Below are 12,905 nucleotides of genomic sequence, written 5' to 3'. Positions count from 1 at the left end.
AATTTGATTAAAAAAATTGTTAAAAAAAATTGAACCACTTTTCACGTGGGCGACTTCTTGAGCCTTATTCTGGGATGTCTCACGAATGTGATTATGCAAAGAAATCTCATGGGGATATTTTTCCCAAAGGACCCACCGTTTTCGCCTTGTCATGATCTGTAAGTTTTATCGTAAATTTAGTTTTACAGTAATTTTTTTTTGTTTTGAAAGAAAAATGCCTTTTTTTCAAAATAACTTTATAATTATCAGTGATACGAAATATCCCAAAGTGTAAAGGTCATATTCATAGGTCTGATTAATTTCATCTGGGATGCTAATTAAGAGGTGATATTTAAGATTTTGTTTACAAAAAAAGGGATCAACTTTATTTTGTGCGCAACTTTTACTTCTGATACTAGGAACTTAAAAAATAAAGCTGTTTTTAAACAATTTAAAAAAATTATGATGAGTTTTCCCCGAAAAGTACTTAATTTTTTGGTTATTTCACGTAGAAATATTCAATTTGGAATTTGACGAATAAGAACCTACTTTTTATTAGCTACAACTCTGGTCTTACTGAGTCTACGAGTTCATATCTCATATATAAAACATTTTTTTTTATAAGCTGTATTTTTGCTATGAATATTTTTTTGACGAAATACTTCCTCATTTCCTCATGAAATATACTTTTTTTGAAACATGAATATTCACGCGCAAATAACTCGAAAAGTATTTACTTGTGAGGTCAAGACTAGTGAAAAAAACTCTATAGTCAATTTATATTTTCAACGTTTTTGCAGAAAAAAAAATTAATACAGGTATTAATACAGATTAATATGATAGCGACTGTGCGTTAAAATTTTGAATACGGACCACGTAGAATAAGTGCTTGTTCTTGGCTAGCTTCAACAAATTTACGCTAGGCGCGCCACTATACAGGCAGATTTTAAAGGGAACAAAATAATGCACATGGTTTCGTATCTTCCCCCTATATTTATCAATCAACTCCTATAGTATCATACAATTGATCCAAAAGATGGCATAACTCAGACATCCAAAGTGAAAGTTATCCTCCAACACCAAATTGTTCTATATGGCCCACATAATGTTTAGTAAAAAGTCACACTATTTTGAGCGTCGAGTTTGGTTGGGGGGGAGGGGGGAGAAATTGGTAAATTCGTAGTTTTTTACGTTTTTCGTCAATATTTCTAAAGCTATGCGGTTTAGCATGAACAACTTTCTATACAAAAATGTTCTACATTAAATTTGAAATAAAAAAGGGCCTATGCATAATCTTTCTAAAATTAACGGTTCCAAAGTTACGGAGGTAGTATAGTATAATTGGTCCAAAAAAGGCCTAACCCATACATCCAAAGTAAAAGTTTTCCTCCAACACCAAATTGTTCTATATAGTCCACATATTGTTCAGTAAAAAGTTACACTATTTTGAGCGTCCGGTTTGGGGGGGGGGGAGATGGGAGAGAAGTCGGTAAATTAGTAGTTTTTTAAGTTTTTCGTCAATATTTCTCAAACTATGCTATAGCGTAAACAATGTTCTACATAAAATTTAAAACAAAAAGGTCCTATACATAATTGTTATAAAATCAACTGTTCCAGAGTTACGTAGGAGGAAAAGTGGAGGTTTTCGATACTTTTTATATTTTTTGGGCAATTGATGACGATTTTGGGTGGTGAGGTTAACGTTTCTTCAAGGGCTTATCACTAACATACCATCGGCCAATGAAATAGCAAATTTTATTTAGAAAACGCAATCCTGTTAAAGACAACTTCTTTCATCAGTAAGAATATTATAAATTGCCCATAACATATAAAAAGTATCGAAAACCTACACTTTTCACCCTCCGTAACTCTGGAACCGTTGATTTAATAACAATTATGTGTAGAGCCTTTTTTGTTTTAAATTTTATGTAGAACATTTTTGTATAGAACATTTTTTACACTAAAGCATAGTTTTATAAATATTGACGAAAAACCTAAAAAACTACTAATTTGCTGACTTCTCTCCCATCTCCTCCCCAAACCGGACGCTCAAAATGGTGTAACTTTTTTCTGAACATTATGTAGACCATATAGAAAAATTTGGTGTTGGAGAATAACTTTCACTTTGGATGTCTGAGTTTGGGTCTAGTTATACCATACTACTACTTTATTATCTATAAGATAAAAGTAAGCCACTGCCTTAATAACCGAAGAAAATTTATAAACTGGCGATTCAAAGAATCTCTTTTCTTTCTTTAACTAATTTAAATTCCCGTTTGATTTTAAATTTATTAATATCAATTTACGCCGTTATTAATCAAAATTCAGAGTTGGCGCAATGATATGAAATGATTGTAATTTTGAGACGAATCTATTCATGTAAATTTTATTTCATTTAAGTCACATTATATTTTCATAAGATGTGTGTGGTGTTTCTAAACTAAATATAAGACTTGTAGCTGTCAACTATTAACACACCTACTTAAAATGACTTTTTACCAATTTAAGGCAAGTATTGATTACTTGTTTTTTTTTAAGTAATCAGTTGCAGGCGATGCGTCTGAAACTTTTTCCATGAAAACAGAGAAGCCTACGTGATCAAAGTCCATATATTTGTTTGTACTATTTAATAAGTTATCCGATTGAGTTGAAAACGCATACCAATCAGCTAATTTGTCTCACTATTTAGAGCCTAGATCTCCTTCTATTACAACTGCATCCCTATTAATTTCACATTTAATTAAATAATGATCTGAATCTAATAGATCCGGTAAAACATCCTACATGCAACAGTCCTTAGCTTAATTGGCAGAGCAAAATGTAATTTCTGCCGCCGGTGACAGCTCGCATGGAAGTAAAATTCTAGTTGGTTTACCATTATTGACCATAGTTAAAGCTTTCCATTTATCGGTTTTTACAGGCTTTGTTAATAAATTTTATTTTGGAGGAATTATATTTATTAATTATGGTTATAGTGCAGTGAGTGGGTACACGACAATTAGACCGAAATCATTAGACCGAAAGCAGTAGACCGAACTCATTAGACCGAAAAGCACTTTACCGAAACCTCACTAGACCGAACAGCATTAGACCGAAATGGTAAATAAATTTAAAAAGTTTTCAGTAAATTATGCTAAGATTTTGTATATCTGTCTTTTTGTTTATTGTATTTTTTTGTATTATTTTATATATATGTTATAGTCAAAGCCCGAATTTCAGGCACTCCTAGGTTTGACTAGGCAATCCTCAGGTCTGACTGCCGATCTTAGTCAAAGCCCGAAATAAAGTTACAATTTCGGCCTTTGACTAGTCAAACCTAGGAGAGACTAAGTTGGTCAGGCAAAGGCCGAAATTTAATTATATGGAATCTGGGTTTGACTAGTCAAACCCCGATCAGATATTGAAATGTCGTAATTTGTTAGATTAGGTTTAAAAAACGTTATTTTTTAATTTTAATGTTTCTTATTTTTATATGTTGCAATTAAAATAAAAAATAGTGTTTGTTCTCACATGTTGAGGCATTATGGCATTTAGAGTTGCACAATACGTTAGACCTTTTAGGTACACTTACATAATTTTGAAGAGCATTTTTTATTGCATTTTATAAAGCCCTGACCTGTGTATCCCGAAATAACCAAAGTACGTGCCTCCTAGCGGCGGGATACGGGCAACAATACATTGGCTTATAGGGCAGTCCTTACAGTAGGGATCCTGGCCTATACAGAAAAATGCAGGCGGGTGTGGGGTAATACTGCACTTTGGTTGCATTGGTGGTGTATTGGCTAAACGTGCAGGGCAGGGTATGGTGCTGATAGAAAAGGCATTCAGGCATCAAATATCCAAAAATCTTTTCAGGCCATAATAATGAAAAGACCTTCTCCAAACGCAGTAAAAACTTATACTGAAATGATGGCATCTCCTGAGGTAAAATGTTCCGGAAGTAAAATGAGCCTCCGTTCGGATCTCCGGGTGAGGACTATCTCAGGGGGAACACCATTGCAGGTTAGAAAAATCAGGATAGGGTCTTGGAATCTTGGTAGTCTTACAGGTAAGAGTCTGGAGTTAGTGGATGCGCTCAAACGAAGAAGAGTTCAAATTGCTTGTATTCAAGAAACTAGGTGGAAAGGACAAAGGGCGAAAGAACTAGGTGAAGGATACAAATTGTGGTATGTAGGGAGTAGTAACACTAGAAATGGAGTTGGTATAATTGTGATAGTGAAATGAAAGGTAACGTAGTAGAAGTTGTAAGAACGAGTGATAGAATGATGTCAGTGAAATTCGTAATTGATAAAGAGGTATTGAATGTTGTTTGTGTGTATGCTCCCCAAACAGGTCTGGGTGAGAATGAAAGAAGAGCTTTCTATGATCAATTAGGAGACGTACTGAGTGATATTCCAGCAGAGGAGAAAGTTATAATAGGAGGTGATTTCAATGCACATGTGGGCCAAACCAAGACAGGATATGAAACAATACATGGGGGATTAGGCTTTGGAACTAGAAATGAAGCTGGAGATGACATGCTTGAATTAGCAACAGCATTGGATATGGCGATTGTTAATACATTCTTTAAAAAGAGAGAAACTCAACTTATTACCTACAAAAGTGGACAACATCAATCCCAAATAGACTACTTCATGATAAGGAAAGAAAACATACGTGAATGCAAGGACTGCAAGGTAATAGTGAGTGAGACAGTAAGCCAACAACATAAGCTGCTTGTTCTGGACATCGAAGTAAAAAGCGAAACTAAACAAAAATATCGGAGAGGACCACAAAAAATCAAATGGTGGCTGCTGAAAGATGAGAAAGAAGGTCTATTCAGGAGAAGAATAGTAGAAGAAATATGTTGGAACATGAAAGGAAGCCCTAATACAATTTGGAGAAAAATGGCCAGTAGTATTAGAGAGACTGCTATTGAAATACTTGGGAAAACGTCAGGAAAAAAGTTTGAGGATAAAGAGACTTGGTGGTGGTCAAACGAAGTACAAGGAAAAATAAAAGAGAAGAGAAAATTATACAAAAAGTGGCAAGAAACCAGATCCGACACAGATCTTCAAAACTATATGGTGGCGAAAAAGGAAGCGAAAGTAGCAGTAGCAAAAGCCAAAGCAGAAGCGTATTCAAACCTATATGATCAACTTGATACCAGGGAAGGCGAAACGAAGATATATAAAATAGCCAAACAGAGAGCAAGGAAAGCAAAAGATTTTAATCAGATTAGATGTATCCGAGATGAAAATAATAAAATACTAGTTCACGAAAGGGAAGTCAAAAAGAGATGGAGAAAGGACTTTGACAGCTTATTAAATGAAGAATTTGACAGACAGCCTGTAGAGTCAACGGAGACAGTAGCAGCAATGGTCACCAAAATAACCAACGAGGAAGTGGCTCAAGCGCTTCAAAAAATAAAGAAAGGAAAAGCGGTAGGACCAGATGATATTCCTGGGGAAGTATGGAGAGCATTGGGAGAGACAGGAACAAGGTGGCTAGCAGGTCTATTTAATAGAATTATGGAAGTCGGACAAATGCCAGACGAATGGAGAAGCAGTATACTGGTACCTGTTTACAAAAACAAGGGAGATATACAACAATGTACAAACTGCAGGGCTATAAAACTGCTTAGCCACACCATGAAAATATGGGAAAGAGTAATTGACAGACGGATACGTGAAGAGACAGAAATATCCGAGAATCAATTTGGCTTTATGCAGGGTAGATCAACAACAGATGCAATTTTCATTATAAGGCAGTTGATGGAAAATACAGGAGTAAAGAAACAAACGCTCATATGGTATTCATTGATCTTGAGAAAGCATATGATAGAGTTCCTCGAGAGATTCTGTGGTGGGCACTCAATAAGAAAGGAGTCCCTGGTGAATATGTAAAGATTGTGAGGGATATGTATGAGGGAGTAACGACTAGTGTTAGGACAGGTGTGGGAGAGACTGATAAATTTCATGTGAAAGTAGGATTGCACCAAGGCTCTGTGCTTAGTCCGTATTTATTCTCATTAGTTTTGGACCAGATAACAGCGAAACTACAGGGTAACATTCCATGGTGCTTAATGTATGCTGATGATGTCGTGTTAGTAGGAAATAGTGAAAGAGACTTAGAACAAAAACTGGAACAGTGGAGACAAGCTCTGGAGGAAAAAGGTTTAAAACTTAGTAGGACAAAAACAGAGTATTTGGAATGTTCATTTAAAGATGGAGCTACTACAAATAAAATGGTATCTTTGGATGGTGAAATGATTGTGAAAAGCAATAGTTTTAAGTACCTAGGATCGGTATTACAGAGTAATGGAGAAATATATGGAGATGCATGCAGTAGAATTAGGGCTGGATGGATGAAGTGGAAAGAAGCGAGTGGTGTGTTGTGTGACAGAAAAATTCCAATGAAGCTGAAGGGAAAATTCTATAAAACAGCCATAAGACCGGCTATGATGTACGGAACTGAATGTTGGGCAGTGAAAAAGAAAGAGGAACAACGAATGCATGTGGCGGAAATGAGAATGCTTAGATGGATGAGTGGAGTGACAAAGAAGGATAAAATTAGAAATGAGTATATTAGGGGAAGTCTAGGTGTGGCACCAATTGATGCCAAAATGAGAGAGCATAGGTTAAGATGGTTCGGTCATGTTCAACGTCGAGAAGTTAATCACCCAATACGAAGAATAGCTGAAGTGCAGATTCCTGGAAGGAGTAGGAGAGGAAGACCAAAGAAGACCTGGGGGGAGGCGATAAGGCAGGACATGTTGGTAAAGGGGATTAACATTGATATGACCCAAGACAGAATTGTGTGGAGAAATGCAATTAGGGAAGCCGACCCCGCATAGGGATAAGGCAAAGAGAATGATGATGAAAGCCCTGACCTGTAAATTTAGAAGTTTTTGTACTAATTTCTCTTTGAGACAGCTTAACGTCTGGAACATCTTCGAAATTAAGAAAATTCTCTTTGTATATTTGATTTCTTGAAAATAGTGTGTTTATTTTTCCTAATTTGGTACCAACTCTATATAAAACGTCAATTGTTTTATCTTGTATGATATCCAAAATATTTCGAGCATCTCTTTTGACCCTATCAAAGCGGGGTAGAGGTATTATTACAGTTTTTCTGATCGAAATTGAAGGATTTTTTTTTTCAATTAATTGATTCATATCATTAACCTGGGCAAGAAGACCTTTACTCGCCTTTCCTTTATTTATTTTAATATTTTCTGTCTGTGCACAACGCATGCATGTACCTTTTCTGTCAAAACCGTTATAGTATAATTACAAATTGTGCACGTATGTGCGTCAGAGCTCTCTTTTTGGCAAATACAATAAACCACTTCTGAAGAAGTAATCTGAATTGTTTCACAATTTTCTTCCTATCATAGTGACGACGGTCCAGGGCTTCCTTAGTATTGTGGTGATCCTTAGTTTTTTCTCCGATTGCAATATCTTTTTTCACAGTTGACGATGACATTCCCGTTCCATCTGTTTGTGCTAAAATAAAATTCATATACTTAGTCATACCAAATTACGTTTTTCAAGAAATCAAATAAGATAATGCAAAGAGAATATTCCTTATTTCGAAGATATTCCAGATGTTAAGCTGTCTTTATAAAAAGAAATTTGTACAAGAGGTTCTAAATTTGAAAGACAAGGCTTTATAAAATGCTACTGCAATAAGAAATGCTCTTCAAAATTATGTAAGTGTAAAAGGTCTAATGTATTGTGCAACTCTAAATGCCATACCTTTACTGCTTCAACATGTGAGAATAAACACTATTTTTTTTATTTTTATTACAATATAAAAATAATAAACATTAAAATTAAAAAATTACGTTTTATTAAACCTAATCTAACAAATTACGACATTTTAATAGCTGATCGGGGTTTGACTAGTCAAACCCCGATTTCATAAAATTAAATTTCGACCTTTGCCTGACCAACTTAGTCTCTCCTAGGTTTGACTAGTCAAAGGCCGAAACTGTAATTTATTTCGGGCTTTGACTAAGACCGTCAGTCAGACCTGAGGATTGCCTAGTCAAACCTAGGAGTGCCTGAAATTCGGGCTTTGACTATAACATATAGACTGTGTAAATTGTTACTCTGTACAGTCTGATATGAAATAATTTTTATCCGTTAAGCAAATTAGTGAAGAAAAAAATAAATTAAGGGTAGAGTGACGTTAACACCATTTTAACTGTTTATAATAACCATCCAAATAACATTTAGTTGTAATTATATTAGTCTTGTCACTTTTACTGCGACAAGTAAAAAGAACTGCTTTTCGGTCTTCTGCTGTTCGGTCTAGTGAGGTTTCGGTAAAGTGCTTTTCGGTCTAATGAGTTCGGTCTACTGCTTTCGGTCTAATGATTTCGGTCTCTTTACAGTAAACCCAGTGAGTGAGGGTATTTGGCTCCGAATTCCATACCCCTGCATCAATTTACTTGATATTTTTACTGTAAGTAGGGAATAGCTCAAGAAACAAAGTGTACCCTATATTATATGGCGCATTTATCTTGGGGGTGGTTCCCACCGTTACTTTGGGGGGTAAAAAATAACCACGAAAATGGCTAGAAAATCTAATTTCAAGCAAAAACTGTTCTAATTTTTTTTTGAAAACTCAATACTTACTTTTTGAGTTTTCGTGGTTGAACATTTGCCATTTTCATTGAAAAATGACACCTTAACGAACAGTTTTTTGTGAATACATTAAAAGTTATGAATCTAACGAAAAAAATTATATAAAACATTTTTGTAGCTCATGAAAAATCAAAAAGGTTAATTTTTTCATAAATCTTCTAATAATTATAAAACAAAAAGAGATAATATTATAGTAGGCGAAAAAACATTTTTTTGGTGCATGCTCAAATCAGTGTATTTGACTTAAAATAACAGAGAAATGGTCGATTTTAGAGGTATAATGCCACAAATACCTTCTGTAGTACTTGAAAATAATTTTAAAACGGGCACTGTTAAATATCGATTACATTCAAATTAAAGAAGATATGGTGCAAAAAAATTTATGTCTAATGTATTTTAAACAAAAATTTTTTTATCGTTATCGTTGGTATTTATAATTTAAAAACGTTTTTCTTTTTAAATGAAGTAAAGAAACACAGACTTACTCACAATCATTTAATAATACTTTGACGACCGGTTTCGATCTCTACACTATTCAGATCATCTTCAGGTCGGCGTTACAAGTTGTTAAATGCTACAATTAAAAGAAAGCCAGAGTTAGAACATTGTCTGGTTGTATTAAAATGCAAATAGAAAGCCAAAATTTTGAAAAGTGATGCAACTGTTGACATTTCAGAACAACAAACTGATACATACATATGCACACATATGAGAAACAGATACTCATAAGCATGCATACGCACATAGATGCATGCGGTTTATGACTATTTGTTGAATAAGTTAAATTTTTAAAAATTATTAAAAAATTATTAAAAACTGTTTTCTAAAACTTAAAAATATATCATTTTGATCCACTTACATGCCGTTACAAGGGATGCTTTGTAAGTTCATCGATAACATGTTTAAACGTCCAACTTATGCTAAAAGGATAGCTAGGTAAGGGACTGGGCAAGCGGACATGCTTCGTAGGTCAATTCACTGTGTTCATTCCAATTCACTGTGTTTTGACCTACGAAGCATGTCCGTTTACCCAGTCCCTCACCTAGCTATCCTATTAGCATAATCTGGACGTTTAAACATGTTATCGATGAACTTACAAAGCATCCCTTGTAACGGCATGTAAGTGGATCAAAATTATATATTTTTAAGTTTTAGAAAACAGTTTTTAATAATTTTTTAATAATTTTTAAAAATTTAACTTATTCAACAAATAGTCATAAACCGCATGCATATATGTGCGTATGCATGCTTATGAGTATCTGTTTCTCATATGTGTGCATATGTATGTATCAGTTTGTTGTTCTGAAATGTCAACAGTTGCATCACTTTTCAAAATTTTGGCTTTCTATTTGCATTTTAATACAACCAGACAATGTTCTAACTCTGGCTTTCTTTTAATTGTAGCATTTAACTACTTGTAACGCCGACCTGAAGATGATCTGAATAGTGTAGAGATCGAAACCGGTCGTCAAAGTATTATTAAATGATTGTGAGTAAGTCTGTGTTTCTTTACTTCATTTAATATGGACTCACATATGCAACCCATTCAATGTTTTTCTTTTTGTTTCAGATATCAGATTGGAGATTTCCATTTAAGAAATCCAATCATCCCGTCTGTGTCCACTTCGGCCGTACGAAAATGTTTGTGACCCTAAGATACTGCGAAGACGGCGTCAGGGAAGGTACTGACTATTACGAATATCTAGATGCTACTGAATGTAAATGTCAAATGTGCACATCTAACGATACTAGTTGTGAAGGGTTAAGTTACCGGCCTCAAAGATCACGTTCGTCAAATTTGGGATTCATATAATGACAAACATTAGATAAAGGTTTTGATTAAGGATATTAAATGTAATCTTTTCATTTCTTCCCCGATCCCGTATCCGTCTTCTTCATGTCTAGTTTTTTTCTTATATATGCATATTCGTACATATTATATTTTGTAAGTTATTTTATTAATAACGTCGTTAATTTATTGAGGAGAAAATAAATAGAATTATGGCGTAGGTACTTGGTTTTATTTAATATTTTCTATTAGCCCAGTAAATGACAGTTTTGGAGAGTAATTTTCCTCGCCACGACGAATTTGTTGCTTTTATTTGGGGGGATGAAGACCACCCCTTCTCGGGGTTAAAAATCATACGTTCAAGATAAGTCCGGGAATAGATAAATTACTTAATGCTAAGCAACTTTTATTTTATAGAGTTTTTTAGTAAGTCAATACTTTTCCAGTTATTTGTGAGTCAATATTTTTATTTTTTAACGAAAAAAAAAAATACGTTTCAGATGGATTTTCACAAATAACGCAAAAGTAAGTATTTTATCGAAAAAAATATTCTTAGCAAAAATATACTATAAAAAAGTAGCCTATAAAAAACGAAAAAAAATGGTGTATTTATGAAGTCTAAGAATCCACTAGTAGCAAAATTGTAGCTAATGAAAATAGGTTCCTATTCGTCTAATTTCAAATCGAATCTTTCAACGTGAAAATACCAACAATTTAAGCAAGTTCTGTGTGTTTATAGAAAGCATTATTTTTTATATTTTATAAAAGTTTCTAACACGTAAACTAAGCGAGTCACTTACTTTCAAAATAATATTGGTCCTTTTTTTGGAAAAAAAATCTCCCCATAATTAGTCCCTCAAATGAAATTAAATATTAGCACTTTACTTGTGTATTGTTTATATTGATCTAAGTTTGATTGGTTAGAAGTGCTTATTTTTGAAAAAAATTAATTTCATATTTTTTTTATTTAATAGAACTTCAGCAGGAATCATATGATCACTTGTATCTGCTTATTTAGTACGATAAATAAGCATGTTAGTATTATCTTAATTTAATACTACAAAAAAGAATGTGTGTGTACTTTGTACGCACGTAAGAAGTTATACTTCTATTATATGATTTCAACTAAGCTAATATACGTTAAACAGTTTATTTATATTTTAGTTAAATATTAAACTAATTTTAATACTTACTACTTTCTAAAAATTTTATTAAAACAATACCAAAAATTAAAAAAATAAAATAATAAAACACACACAAACACATTGAAAAATGTCACAAAGAAATTATTTCTGAACAATAATTATTGTTGGCAAAAATTTTAACTAAATACGTATTTCTTGAAAAAATTATATAATAAATAGATATATTCACAGTCATAAAATGTATAAAAAAATTTGCATTGGGGATCGAATCGGTGTATATTAGGGTGGTTAGATTTGAAATCCAAGCACCTTAGCATTTATCCACTTACACACACGCGTCATGTGGGAAGATAGACATGTGCAAAATATTAAAATACAAAAAAAAATTTAGAGGAAGAAAACAATATATTAGATGAAGATTGGTAGAAATTTTGTTGGTATCAACTTATGTAAATCAAAGCATTTTAAATTTTCCATTTTAAGTTTTCCATAGCTACATTTTACATTTTCCAAACAGACCAATGTAATTTTTTATTACAATACTAAAACATTAACAATTACGTACCTGTTACTTTTAAAAACTTGCATTTAAAAAAAGTCACTACAATTATAAACTCTCACAAGGATTCTCTGTCCTCACAACAATAAAAACCAATATACACAAGAAGTATACTTTCAAAAAACTTATCTAAGGTCATATTTACGAATAATCCTTTGGCTGAAATATATAAAAAAAAACACTAACTAACGTCTACACTTTAGTCGCACTTTGCTCAGCTTTTTCACTTATCCCACTCATTTAACTGATCGCACTAACTCAAAAAGCGTTCTCTAAGTCATCTTATTTGATTAGTTTTGTCTATGAATTTGATGGCCTCGACATTCACATGGTTGGAAAGCCTTTATTCATGAATCTCGGCAAACTTACCTATTGTCTTTCTAACTGGAGATCTCGATGAAGATCACATTTTCTAAAGTACCATCGAACGTTGACGATTGACGATGCTTCTTAACAATTTATTCAAATATCGTGGTTTAGTTTGGATGTTATTTTCTTTTGTACAGCCCCATAGCTGTATCCCATAATGTCCATGTCGGTTTACGGACTTGCTTATACAATAACAGTTTGTTCTAAGTAGACAGAGTGGTTTTTTTTCATTAACCTGTACATATTTCTGAACTTAATTTTTAATTCTTTCCTTTTTTTCTTAATATGCGCTTTCCAGCTTTGCTTTGAATCTAATACATTTGCTTCAAAGATTTCAAAGATTCAAACATTAGATATATGGTATTAGTCATGCCCAAATATTTTGCTGTATTTACATAAGTTATTAATTTGGTCTCTAGTTATACTGTCTA

At 33.3% G+C, this 12,905-nt stretch overlaps 1 protein-coding gene across 3 annotated transcripts in view; it reads left to right on the top strand.

The window, feature by feature from the left end:
* Positions 1 to 10,621, top strand: part of LOC114333029 (thyrostimulin beta-5 subunit-like) — a 150,836-nt gene extending 140,215 nt beyond the window's left edge. For all 3 annotated transcript variants that reach the window (XM_050649101.1, XM_050649102.1, XM_050649100.1), the window contains one exon: positions 10,183 to 10,621. In XM_050649101.1, the coding sequence (XP_050505058.1) occupies positions 10,183 to 10,425 (243 nt within the window). In that variant the 3' untranslated portion in view covers positions 10,426 to 10,621. The remainder of the gene's footprint in view (positions 1 to 10,182) is intronic.
* Positions 10,622 to 12,905: the final 2,284 nt, after the last annotated feature.

This window comes from Diabrotica virgifera, chromosome 4 (assembly GCF_917563875.1).
Source record: "Diabrotica virgifera virgifera chromosome 4, PGI_DIABVI_V3a".
NCBI lineage: Eukaryota > Metazoa > Arthropoda > Insecta > Coleoptera > Chrysomelidae > Diabrotica > Diabrotica virgifera.
The sequence above is the reverse complement of the archived record's forward strand: the minus strand, read 5'-3'. Positions and strand labels throughout refer to the sequence as shown.